This window comes from Myodes glareolus, chromosome X, assembly GCF_982192425.1.
Source record: "Myodes glareolus chromosome X, mMyoGla1.1, whole genome shotgun sequence".
NCBI classification, from domain to species: domain Eukaryota; kingdom Metazoa; phylum Chordata; class Mammalia; order Rodentia; family Cricetidae; genus Myodes; species Myodes glareolus.
Window position 1 is genome coordinate 28,595,336 of NC_142053.1, and position 13,904 is coordinate 28,609,239.

The 13,904-nt window shown below is 45.3% G+C and overlaps 1 protein-coding gene across 9 annotated transcripts in view; it reads right to left on the reverse strand.

Annotated features, from left to right (window-relative positions):
- Septin6 (septin 6) overlaps positions 1 to 13,904 on the reverse strand; it is a 136,433-nt gene that overhangs the window by 24,883 nt on the left and 97,646 nt on the right. For all 9 annotated transcript variants that reach the window (XR_015000382.2, XM_048450414.3, XM_085684690.2 and 6 more), the window contains exons 6-7: positions 7,836 to 8,022; positions 3,546 to 3,707 (exon numbers count right to left, since the gene is read on the reverse strand). Coding sequence is in view for 8 of the 9 variants with exons in the window: in XM_048450414.3 (XP_048306371.2) it covers positions 3,546 to 3,707; positions 7,836 to 8,022 (349 nt within the window). In the remaining variant the exon portion in view is untranslated. The remainder of the gene's footprint in view (positions 1 to 3,545; positions 3,708 to 7,835; positions 8,023 to 13,904) is intronic.

A 13,904-nucleotide genomic window follows, 5' to 3' on the forward strand; every position in this document is an offset into this window, starting at 1 on the left:
GCATTAAGGGCTGGAGAGATGGCTCAGAGGCTAAGAGCACTGACTGCTTTTCCAGAGGTCCTGAGTTCAATTCCCAGCAACCACATGGTGGCTCACAACCATCTGTAATGAGATGTGGCACCCTCTTCTGGTCTGGAGTCATAATGCAGACAGAACACTGTATACGTAATAAATAAATCTTTAAAAAAAAACAATAGCATTACATTTTTGTTGTATTTTTTTACACAGGGTCTCATGTAGTTCAGGCTATCTTTCAGCTCTCTGTGTGGCTGAGGATAACCTTAAACTTCTGATCCACCTGCTTTTACCTCCCAAGTGTTGAGATTCTAGTGTGTCGTTATGCCAGAGCAGCAGCACCGCATCTAAACAATAAGCTGGGCATGTTGACTCCGTTCTATAATGCCAGCAATTAGGAAGCTGAGACAAGAAGGTCACAAGTTTAAGGACAGTCTGGGCTACCTAGTGAGACCCTGTCTCAAAAGAATGAATTAACTTAAAACAGTGTGGCAATTCTGAGATTTAAAGCCTACAGCTTTGAGAGGAATCCCAGTAGGGGTTGAAAATAGCATCCAATGAACTCTCTCCCTCTCCCCCAACTCCCCCATCTCCTGCCTCCACAATCTGAAATAAAGTTTTCCAGAGTCACCCAAAAGCTGAGGGTGAGGCTGGGCATGTGCACCCATGAATATCTCTAACTTGGGAATGAGAGAGCAGCTGCACAGTCTTCTCTAACTAGCTTAAAAAAACAAAACAAAACACTTCAGCCTCTTCTATTTCCCATGACAACAGACTGTGCAGTGGGCAGGAACTGGGGACCTGGAACCATATCTAGAATGGAAAGGCCAGCACCCAGACCTCATAGCACCCAAGCACGCCCTCTCCATCTCTGTTGATACCAGTGCATAAACCATGGTTTCTCTGGAGACTCTGACACAATTGTAATGTTGGCAAGTGGGCAAAGCACTTTTGTGTTTATTATAGCGGTGACTCCTCCCTCCTGCTTCCCAATTCATCATCTGGGACACAGAAGCTTCCCATACAGGCCCCTCTCGCAGACATGCCCAAGTCCAGGCATCCTGGCTGTAGGGTACCCCTTCTCTTCCCTTCCCATTCAAAAGAGCATGATGGCATGCAAGGGGGTGAATTCTGAGCGATGCTACTTAGAGGGATGACCCTGAACTCATCAGACTTAGCTTACTTCTCTTTTTCTTTTGGAGGCAGGTTATATGTATAACCCAGGCCAGAATAAAACATGTCATCCTCCTGCTTCAGTGCTGGGATGACAGGCATGCGCTACCACAACTAGTTTTTAATTTAGTTGTTCAAAGTGAAACAAGGGAAAACTCTGGGCTGTTACACATAAGATAGGGCCCTGCACTCTCTTGGCTGCCACAGCAGCATGGTGGAGAAGGGAACTCTGAGGTTGAATCTGCTCTCGGCTCAACAGGAGACCGGAGTTGAGCTGAGAACACAGAAAGGGAGGTTGCCACTTCTAAGCCATCATGTAGTGACAGAGTTTGGTGGGACACCTTCGCGTTGCGGGAAAACTTATTCCTCTTTGTTTGTAGCAAAGCAAACTGTGAGGCTGAACGCTGCTTGCTGACTCAGAGAATGAGCCTGGAAGCTATCTATAGGACTGAGGTCCCTGAGGTGACTAGATGCTTCCAGACATCAGTGCAAGCAACACCCAGAAAGCACTTCCTGTTTCGCTACAGGCTGGGCACCTTATCCAGTTTGCTTATCATAACAGACCTTCATTTCCATCCAAATGCCCTGACTCCTGGAGAGGACAGCAGTATTTTGTTTTGTTTTGTTTTTAATCTTTGTCCACACCCACACTAGGTCACAAAGAACACAACTCTACCTACCTCCCGGCACACAGACTTGAGCCAGACTTGTCAAGGCAGATGAAGGGCTTCTACTCATAAACCCACCTAGGGTGGGCTGTGCTGATGGGCAGGACGTCAGGCCAGACGGTGACTTGCTGCCTGACTATGCTGATTTGTTGGCCAGTTCACAGGAGGTGGCAGCTGATGCTGTAATGATAACTTAGAGGGCACCAGCAGCAGGAAAAGTTTGCTAAAAATGGCTTTTATTACAAGGCTTGCCTGAGTTTGGCTGTCCCCTGACATTATGTCATTAGGAAAAACTGATGCCTCTCAATAGAGAAAAAGGAATCTGTTCCTGAAGCAGAGGCTTGCTGAAAGCCATCAGCTGTCTCCTAGAAATCACAACATTGAAGCTTTCACGGCAACAGCAGCAACACACTGCAAAGCAGCCCCGCGAGTGTTTGACTCTCGGCCTTCTCTCTTACTCATTCCTCTAGTGGGGGAGGTGGGGAGGAGAGAAAAGAGGACTCTTTCTGTAAATTCATTCACACTTAATAAGGCAAAGCATAACCCTGGGGCTTCAAAATAACATCACAGGGGCTGGAGAGATGGCTCAGTGCTTGCGAGCCCTGGCTGCTCTTGCAGAGGAGCTGGATTTGATTCTGAGCACCCACAAGACATCTCCCCACCATCTATAACTTGAGTCTCAGGTGATCCAATGCCATCTTCTGGCTTCCATGGAGACTACACACATGGTACTTACATACGTGCAGACAAAACACTCACATACATAAAATAAAAATAAATAAAATCTTTAAAAAAAATCACCATGTTCCAGCCTAAGATCCTAGAAAAAAATCACTGTGGTTGCCAGAAAATTGGAGACTATTTCTCATTGTTCGGTTCATGACAATAGGGCTCAATTCTTGGCCAACAGCCCATCCCTGTGCCTCTGAGGCCAAGCAGGTTTTTTGGCCTTTACAGCTTTTGCTGTACCTACTGTGCTGGCATCATTGTGGTCAGAGACAAACATAGTTTTCCTTTCTTGCAGTTCAGTCTGGAAGATTGCCTGGCCTAAATCTGAGGGGTACTAAGAAGGCAGTTTGGGGGCTGGAGGGATGGCACAGTGGATAGAGTACCTGCCTGGTAATCTCGAGGATTTGAGCTCAGTCCCTCAGCACTCACAGGGAAGGCGGCCAGCCACAGCAGCTACCTGTAATCCTAGGACTTAGAAGGCAGAGATGGAGAAAACGGGACCCCTGGGCAAGCTGGCCAGCTAGACTAGGACATATTGGTGAGCTTCGGTTTCAGCAAGAGACCCTACCACAGAAAACACCATGGAGAGTGATCAGGGGAGACACCCATCCAACTCTGGTCATCACAAACATGAACACACACCTGTACACACATATGAACACGCACAGGAGCCAAAAACGAGGAGCAAGAGAGGCCTGAATTCCCACTCCACATGCAACCTCATGTCAGCCTTGCTCTTCCCCTGGTTACTAATCTCTTGTGACCGAGATGTCACAGCAGCCATCACTAGAAACAGGAACTAGTTAGGTTCTGGGTCCTCTGTCCCCAATACCTGAGTCTCAGGCACTCAAGAGGTAAGATCAACACAAAGACGGCTGATGAATGTATTTCACTACTACCTGCCAAAGGCTGCTCATAAGAACACACGTCTGGAAAGTCGAACCCTGTGCCCCCACTCACATTCATGGTTCCATTGATCTCAGCCACCGACTCATCATCCGTGGGGAACTGGTAGATCTGGACTCCATTGCTCACAAGTTCACTGGTGATTTTGATCTTGAACTTCGTCAGCTCACTCTTAGAGATGGCATCTGACTTGGCAATGATGGGGATGATATTCACCTAGGAGAAGGAGGAACGAAGTGGGATCAGTTGTCCTTAACTAGCAACTGACAACTCCACAGCCTAGGGCTCCCACCAGCTCCCAGAGCGGGTAGCTAGCTCAGCAAATAGGTCTGGCACTGCTCACCTTTAGCCAAATAGCAAATAACAATGACGAGTACTTACTATGTGCTGGCCACAAAGCTAAGTACCCTATGAATGGCGTAGCAAAATTAATCCCAACAACTTTCCCAGAAGGCATTACCGCTAGTGTTTTACCAAAGTGAAGCTGAACCGAACAGAGGTTAAATAACTTGCCTAAGGCCACAGGGCAAATAAGTAGCAGAACTGAAATTCAAATCAAACTCAGCCTTAGTCCCAAAGCTGGTAGCAACTATGAACTGTCTATCAGTTCAGACCGAAGTTGGTGAGCTGTGTGATGTCTTGGAATCAAGGTCACTGCCCCAGTGTTTCAAAGAAGAAAGACGACAGGGAATTTGTGGTTGACAATGTGACAGGTAGCCATTTGTTGATAATGATAAGCTGTCCCAACCTGTCCAACCTAGGCTTTCCCCAGCCAGATATACCATGGATCCACGTGGGAGGTCAGGAAAAGGAAGCGGGGGCAGAACTTGATGAGGATGAACATGTGGCTCTCCTGCAGTAGCCAGGTAGGCACAAAAGACCCAGTATTACGAATCTGACATGAGACCTATGCAGAAACGTTAGACTGGGCTGGGCATGAGCTCGGTTGGTGGGATGCTCGCTTAGCATGTGCCCTCAGCTCCATCTTCAGCTCCACCTGTAATACCAGTACTGGAGAGGTGGAGATGGAAGGATCAGTCCAAGGCCATCTTTCACTACTTGTTGTGTTTGAGGGTAGCTTAAACTACACTAGATCCTGTTTTACTATCCCCGACCACCTTAAGTTACAATGCTTGCGTTATAGGATTTATTTCTGAGTAAAGAAAGTAGGTATGAAGGCCTAATTTCAGATAGCAAGAGAAAGGCCTAGTGCCACCCCAAAAGTTCAACTCACCTGAACCTTGACCCTTGAAATCCCTCCAGAAAGAAGGAAAACTTTTATTGCCAACAGTAAAGAAATCTGACATGCGTGTGGCTTTGGGAGACTGAGTGCACTAAGCTCAGGTTCCTGAAGAAAATGGAGTTGTTCCTGCTTGCAGACCCCACTGGGGCAGCATGAATGTTTCCCAGGCCCTAGACTCTGAAAGGAGCGTGTGGGGGCTCTAGAACTGAAGACAACCTGTATCTTTTGTGCTTTTGAAGACCCCTGAAGATATATCTCACAAAGCTTGGGATGTGAGTCAAAGACCAGACCGTGTAGTTATCTCTCTTGCAGTCTTTGGGGTCAAGAGATCCAAATCTTTGCCAAGATGGAAGAGCAGGCAAATCCAAGCCTCCTTGTTATTATTATTTTTTTGCCTAGTCCTCATTAGTCCACAATAAACATAAACCAAAAACTGCTTACTTAATGCAGCCTACCCAGCAAACAGCCTGCCACCTGGCTCACTGCCGCCCTATATGGGGCCATGCTGGGCATGGAGACATTTCAGGAATAGCCTATTATTCATGAGTAGTGAGCTCATTGCTGCAAAAATGGAAAAAAAAACCCTGCTCTTATTCTGATTATAGCTGACATTCAGTTCTTATAGTGGCTATGCTACCAAATGACTACATGTAAATTAGAATTTTGTATACTAAAATAACTTGCAGTTAGAGCTAAAGGCAAATCTCAACTCCATGACAAGTTGTCTGACCTTGAGCAAGGTACTTGCCTCTCTGTGCCTCAGTGACCTCATATGTAACTAACAGTACTATGTAAAATTTAAGTAACAGTACTTAAATATACTACTAGATTATTAGAAGGGCAAAATAGGGCCCAGTCCCTGTTGCTGAAGACAACACTTAGGTACCTCATCAATATGTAGAAGTTGAGCTGGTGCCTAACTAGAGCCTTCACCCCTACTACTAGTGTTCATGCTATTGGAATGCACTTTGCACACCACCAAAGGAGAAAGGCAACCACCACCCAGCCAGCTATAAACCCTGCACACTACAATGCTGCCTGCCTATGTGATATGCTGGTGCAACAGTGGCATAACTGTTGTGGAGGTAACCAACCACTGTCTAATTGGATTTAAGGCCCACTCCATGAGACAGAATTCATGCCTGACACTGCTAGACCTGAGACTGGATAGGTCATGGGCCTAGGGGAAAACTATATACTACAGTTGTGCTAAAAGAACATGGCAATAAAATGACTCTTGACAACATTCTGCTATACCCACAGATCAGTGCCTTGCTCAGCCATCATCAGAGAAGCTTCTTCTTGCAATAGACGGGAACTAACACAGAGACCCACAACAGGACAATGTGTAGAAAGTGGGACTTTGGCACTCAGTCCTAAATAGGATCCTCCCCCTCAGAGCTCAGGGATCTATGTGGAAGAGGGGGTAGAAAAACTGAAGAGCCAGAGGTGATGGGTGACACCAAGGAAACAGTGTCTTCCAGACAGTGGGACTGCTACACATGTTAACTCACAGAGACTGTAGCAGCACAGGTTCAAGCCAGACAGGATCCCCTTGCTGAGAGAGGGGAAGTAAACACAGGCTCTGTCTCTAACCATGAAGCTATCTGTAATTGAAACCTACTTGCAAAGAAAAGATTACTTTTTCCCCAATGGAGTCTTACTGAATACATTAACCCATGGCCAGCAGTAGATGGTCAACACACAGTGAACTCAATGATGGTCTTGTAGACTTTTTGTCTCATGCTGCTTTGTTTGGGCTTTTCTCTTTTTCTTTTTCTTTCCTTTTCTTTCTTTCATCCTCTTTCTTTTCTTTTCTTTTGCCTTACTGGTCTTGTACTTATATATTTGGTTTCTGTCTTTATGAAGTTTCTTTTTGTGTGGTTTTTGGGGGGTTATTGTTTTTGATTTTTAATGAGAGAGAGATAAAAGATATGGAGGTGGGTGGGTGGAAAGGTGGGGAGGATTTGGGAGGAGTTGTGTGAGAGGAAAAGCATGATCAGAATACATTGTATGAAAAAGTTTTGAGTAAAAATAAATAAAATTTAAAAATTTAAACAAAATACAATACAAGCATCTTTTGTTAAAAACAAAAACAAACAAGCAACAATAACAAAAAAAAACAGGGTCCAAGTGACTAAGCTCTTGCTGCACAAGCATGAGGACCAGAGCTTGGATCCCCTGAACTGCGAGCATTCAGTCTGCTCATAATCCAGCCTCAGAAGGCAGAGCAAGCAAAGTAGTTAGCAAGACCAGCCATATATCTGAATTCTGGTTTGGCTGAGAGATTCTGCCTCCGTGAATAACGTAGAAGATCAATGACGGATGATTCTGACATCAACCTTCGGTCTCCATATAGCATCCATATGCACATGCACATACATACATGTGTGCATACATGCAAACATGAATACACACATATACAAATGGAAAAGAAGAAAAGATGAAATAACTTATATAAGTACATAGTGTCTGGCACATGCCAAATGTTAGGGAAAGAAACTTGTAGTAATTAGGCTTTTGAAAGAATCTGATGTTCAATTTGTTTTATTTTTATGGTGCTAGGAATCAAAACTAGGGCCTTGGCTGGAGAGATAGCAGTTTATAGCATTAAGCCAATGTCTTGCAGAAGACCTAGGTTTGGTTTCCAGCCCCCACTTAGTAGCTTGCAGCCATCCCTAACTCCAGTTCAAGGGAATCCAACATCCTCTTCTGAGCTCCTTCAGCACCACGCATACAAGTGGTGTACAGATAAACATACATGCAGTAAAATACTTGAAAATATCAAATAAAATGAATCTAAAAGAATTAAAGAATAATACTGTATTCCATTGCCAAAACCAGTACCCTTAAACTTGAACAGCCATCTTGCTTGTGTTCGTTCTTATTGTCAAGACACTCAGGACAAAGCCATTCCTAATACTAGGAATCCTGATGGCAAAGCATATAACCCAAATGCACGATCTGTAACACCATCCTTATGGGGGAAGGGAACAGAGGGTGGGATTAGGACACCACAAAACCTCTGCTGGAATCCAGCATCCCTTATATATCAGATCAGTAAGAGTTCAGCTTGCTCAGCCCCAGCTCCTGCCTCATACCTTACTATCCAGCTTCTTCATGGTTACTAGGTCCAGAGACTTAAGCGAATGTCCTGTGGGGGCAATGAAGTACAAGCAGACATGGATTCGGGAGTCATGGTAGGTGTGTAGTACTCTCCGGATCTTCAGCTCCTCCTGCAGGTAGGCCTCAAACTGAGCATCTATGAATTCCACTATAGGCTTATAGCTAGAGAGGAGAGGAGAGAAATGGCGTCAAGTGCTTGGTTTTTTGACATAGTCAATCCCAGTTAGAAGCGCAATGTGACCTCCCCCATCTAGTTGGGCTTCTCCGTGTCTTCTGGGTGGGGTCTTATACTGGCAGCTTTGACTGTCTTCTTGGTCCACATGTGAACCCAATTTATTTCTTCACTGTGGAATGCCCATCAATCTCCACATCCCCATCCTTCCTCTGCACACCTCACAGCTCAGTTTAATGCCTATCTTCTTCCAAGAGCCTTCTCTTCTTATGCCCCAAATCCCTTCCATGACTGAGCAGTGTTAAAAAAAAAAAAGCTCTACATGGTATTGGAATGTTTGCTGCTGCTTCTCAGTTATCAATGTTCTCTTAGATTCGTGGTGTCTTCCTGAAGGACAGGACCTGGGAAGAGAACGCCTCTATCTTCCAGCAGCCTCGAGGCAATCTCTGGTGGGGTCTGTAGTTGGACCCTTGATCTAAGCCCATTAGATGCTTCCTGCAGCTCCCCACACCCTGCCTTGGCTTTGGAGCTCTGGACACAAGACCTCTCTGTGACCCACCCTGGGGGATTCTGTCACAGTGCTGTGGGATCTTTGCTCATTCTTGGCAATGTGTGACGCATCCCAATTAACAACCTTGATAGTCACATATGTTTCCACTTCTGATCTAAGCATCCAGAGAAAATTTGTTAAAGATACTTCCCCCATCATCTACATAGGAACCCCAGCTCACTGAGAGTCCATGCAAAGCTCCCCTTGGCAGTCTTCTTGACTCAACAAGACATTTATTTATTTATTTGTTGGTTTGTTTTTGAGATAGGATCTCATTATAGCCTTGTCTAGTCTGGAACTTGTTATGTATTCCAGGCCTTGAACTCACAGAGATCTGTCTGCCTCTGCTCCCCAGTGCCGGGATTAAAGGTGTTTGCCACCATGCACAGCTCTGTCTTCCTCTGCTCCCCAGTGCCGGGATTAAAGGTGTGCACCACCGTACACAGCTCTATTTGTTTCTTTTTTGAGACAATATCTTGCTACATAGCAGTGGTGCTCAGAAAGAAAATGGCCCCCGAAAGGAGTGGCACTATTAGCAGGTGTGGCCTTGTTGGAGTAGGTGTGGTCTTGTTGGATGAAGTGTGTCACTGGAGGGGTGGGATTTGAGGTCTCGTTTATGCTTAGGTCACACACAGTGAATCAGACCACTCCCTGTTGCTTGTGAGTCAAGATGCAGGACTCTTAGCTCTTTCTCTAGCCCATGTCTGCCTGCATGCCATCATGTCCCGCCATGATGATAAAGGACTGAACCTGTGGGCTATTAAATGTTTTCATTCATAAGAGTTGTCCTTGTCATGGTGTCTCTCCACAGCAATAAAACCCTAACTAAGACAATAACCTCATGTTATTCAGGCTGGCCTCAAATCCATGAACCTTTCCACCTCTGCTTCCTGGGTACTAGAATTAAATATGTGTACCACCACACCTGATTCAGCATGGTCTCCTAAACAATAGTGAGTTGAAGGTCTATAGGCAGTTAGCAGTTGCCAAAGGAGGGAGAGAGGTTTTCTTCAATAGTGTAGCCACTGGTGAGTTGCCAGTAACTTCTGTAACTAATCCCTTATCCATGTTCCTATAAGTAACCCTAATTCAACTTGCTGGTTTTCTCATAAACACAAGGGCATAAAAAGGGGTGTTGGTGAGATGGTTCAGTGGTTAAGGGTACCTGCCATCAAGACTGAGGACCTGAGTTTGATTCCCAGAGCCCACATGATAGAAGGAGAAAACTAGCTTTTGAAGTTGCCCTCTGACCTTTATACATACACTGTGGTATACATACACACACATGCTAGTGCATTTGCACACATGCACACACACACAAATAAATAAAAAGTGTATTTATTGAATACCTCTATTTACAAAGATAAAAGTGAAAAAGGGGTTACTAGGGAAGGGGAAGGAGATCAGTGGGAGCGGACAAAAGAGGGCAATGTGAGCGAATATACTAAAGAATACACTATGTACACGCACAAAAGTCTCATAACAAAACTCATTATCACATATCATTAATATATGGTAAGTTTTTGAGACTTCAGAAAAGAATAATCAGCCCAATCCTCCTCCCTGTCCTGGGCCTTTCTGGAAATTTCTTTCTTCCAGCCCTATCTGCACTGAGGGCACCCCAATTGCCCCAACATTCTTTCTTTCTTTTTTCTTTTTTTTTTAAAATATTTATTATGTATATAGTGTTCTGGGCACCAGATATCATTATAGATGGGTGTGTGTCATCATGTGGTTGCTGGGAATTGAACTCAGGACCTCTGGAACATCAGTCAGTTCTCTTAACCTCTGAGCCATCTCTCCAGCCCCTTTCTTTCTTTTTCTTAAATACACTTATTTATTATGTAGGAGTGTGGCATAAGTGTGGAAGTCAGAGGATAGTTTGCGTGAGTCAGTTTCCTCCTTTCACCCCGAGCGATCCAGGGGTGGAAGAACTCAGGCCATCAGCTTGGTGGCAAGCATCTTAACCCAGTGAGCCAGCCCACTTGCTCAGCCTCACCCTTGACCGCATCTCCATCTTTCTGCTCTAACTAGGTCAGCTCAGTTCCAGCCCTACCTCTCTCCTCCTCTCCTCAGCTTGCACGCTGCCTCTCCACTGGAGATGCTGCCTCCCTTCAGGGAAGAAGAGGTTCATTACCTCAGCCCAGGGCAGGGAGTTTTCAGATCCCACTGCCACAAGAGAACATGATCAAAGGAAGGTATGAGACCAGCCGACACCTCCCACCTGCAACAGCTCCCAATCTGAGCCTTTGTGAAAGAGCCCCCCTAGGAAAGGGGAGAAAAACAGCATTTAAAAAAAGAATCACAGAATCCTGCATCCGGAGAGCTGCCTTCCTGAGGAGACCCAGGTGCAGGGTATCTCTGGCACCCCAAAGGAAAAAAAAAATCTAAAAATATTGTTCTTTCTCTCTTCCTTTGATCCCACCCCTCAGTCAAGACTGTTTTTGAAGCACAAATGATCTCTTGGCAGCAAAGAGTCATAGAAGGTTCCTGAAGAATTCATAGTGAGAATAGAGGGCACATCCCTCAGATGGAGCTAATTGTTAGATGGGTAGCTGCTTTGAATTATATGATCAGGGCATGGCTTTGCTTTCCTCTATTACATAACTTCTTTTTATTTCAGTTTTTGCTTCACACAAAGGAGTGGGGGAGACAGAAGGGCCGATTTTTCTCAGCTTTCTTCCTCTTCAATCTCTGAAACGCTGTGTTCATCTTATTCCCACTGCCCCTGGCTCTCGGAGGCTGTGAAGAGGTGCATAGATCAGACCAGCCAAACCAGCCAATCGGCCACCAGGATCTGGGCTCTGAAAGAAGGGTGACTCATCCTTGTGTCAGGCAGCTTTGTTTCGCCAGTGTCTGGTCTGCTGTCTGGCATACAGTAAGGACTCCACCTACGGCTCTGAGTTCTGTCACCTTTGCCCCCATGGCTGATCTTCCCACAGCAGCCATCTCTTCTCTACGTGTTGCTATCCTTACTGAACACCACTCTGGGGTAAAGAAAACCCTTACTTCTGTATGCAACTGCAAGGCTGTTTCTTTTTTAGTTCAAGGCACTGCTTTTCTCGTGCCCCTCCCAAGAGGACGTTTCTCTATGACCCACACCCTAGTTCCATGGAGGGCTAGAGAAGACAGCTTTCTTCTAGCACTTTCTTCTTTCATCACTACAGTTAACCTTTTCCCTTTTAAGGCAACAAGTTCAAGACTTTTTCAGACCATACATGGACTTATTCTTTTCTAACGCGCATAAGTGTTTTGTCTGCCTGCATGTCTATGCACCGCATGCATGTCTTGATTCCAGGGAGACCAGAGAGGGTGATAGATTCCCTGGGACTGAAGCTACAGATAGTTGTAAGGGCTCATGTGGATGCTGGGAACTGAACTTGGGCCCTCTGCAAGAGCAAACAATGCTCTGAACTGCTGAACCATATCTCCAGCCCTACCCATACAATTCTAAACATGGAGTTCACAGACCTCCAAGGAGCCTCTGGATAGAATTTAGAGAATTCCTAAACTTGAATAGAAACAAAATACATCTCAAACTGAACTTTGGCAGTTTCTGCAGTTTTAAACCAAGGTAATAACCTATAGCGCTGTTGCAGCACCTGTGATTTTTCTGTCCAGTAGAAATCACTCATATTTTCCTTTCCTAGTCCAGTGGGTGCACATCTGTCAAAATAGCATCTACATCCATCAGAGCTTCTATATTCTGGTAATTATGAAGCCTACAAATAGATACTATTATTTAAGGGCTTAACAGATAAGCGTATGGGTTACTAAATCATAGCTTAAAAATATTTTGACAACTGTACTTTTAATACAACTGGTACATTTTAGGCATTCAAAGGTTATTTTGAGAATGAGGCCAGGGAACACAGCCCAGTACTACAGGTGCCCATTGTCCAAATACTTCTTCATTTCTGGTACTGAGATGTACTATGGAGACACTACAACAGAGTACTGAATAGAAAGTACTGGAAGTTCAGGTACTTTTGATACCATGACCAGGGACGTTTCTCTGAGGGTTCGATATCTGAGTTGCAAGGATGAGTCCACCAGTAAGCCCCAATAAGATCCAGGAACGCAATAAAGATGCTGAGGCAGAGACCAGCCTGACAAGTTTAAGCAGCAGGAAGAAATGCGGGGAGCTAAAATTTCGTGAATGAATTAGAAACCATCAACCCCAGCTGTCCAAGAGAAACAGCTTACATGTCCATCAGCCGATGGCTGGATCAAGAAAATATGGACTATCCATACAATAAAAGGATCTTTAGCTATAAAGAAATTCTCATATAACCTGCCGAACACATGCTAGGCCCTGGGTTCAATGCCCGACGTTAAAAAGGGGGGAAGGGGTGGGAGACAGGCACTCATGCATGGACAAATTCCATAGAACTGCATTCGTATGAGGCACCTGGAATAATGAAGTTCACAGAGACAGAAAGCAGAGTGGTTACCAGAAGCTGAGGTGGGAAAGAAATGGTGAAGTATCCTTTGTGGCTGAAGCAAATGCGTGGGAACTACGTAGAGGTGAAGGTTGAACAACAGACAGCAGTGGTGGTTGTGAGTGTATTGAATGCCATTGAACCATTCATCTTAATTCGTCTTACTGAGTTTTGTCAAGAACCTCAGTGGTTTGGGTACACATTAAAGTCTGAGATGTGCTGGCATCTTTCATCTACCTGTTCATCTCCCTAATTCTCCCTCAAAGACACTACCACCCACCAGCCATCTCCAGGGTATGCTTCTTTTCCCCACAACCATGCACCTTGAGGTGAGATAAAGTGGGCAAGCGTGTAGCTCTGGCAGACAAGCCCTCTAGCCAGCTCCTCCTCCATGCCAATGTATAGCCTCTCTTCACTGGAGACCTAGCCCATCTTCCTTTGGCCCACCCTTTCCCCTACTCTAGCTGACTACAATGAGCCTGCTAACAGCTCAACCAATGTTCGGCCCCCACATGCTGTGTGTGCTCACTTCATCCCTTCGGCTCCCTCTGCTCCCTGCCCAAGAAATCCGCTCTGTAACACCCAACTCTCTGACCACAACCTGGTGTCCATCTAGCCGTCCCATGGCTTTGATCCTCCTTTACATGACTGATCTCCTCAGAATGCTAATGCTCGGGAATTTGACCCCTTTGCTTATTTCACAGGATAGCAATGTCTTCCCATCTTCCCAGTCTCAGCTCCCTCTCCAAAGCTGAATCACATGGCTAGTCAACTGAACCATGTTTTTGTTTTTGAGACAGGCTCTTGCTATGTTGGCCGAGCTCGTCTTGAACTCTTGGACTTAAGCAATTCTCCTGCCTCAGCCTTCCTAGTAGCTGGG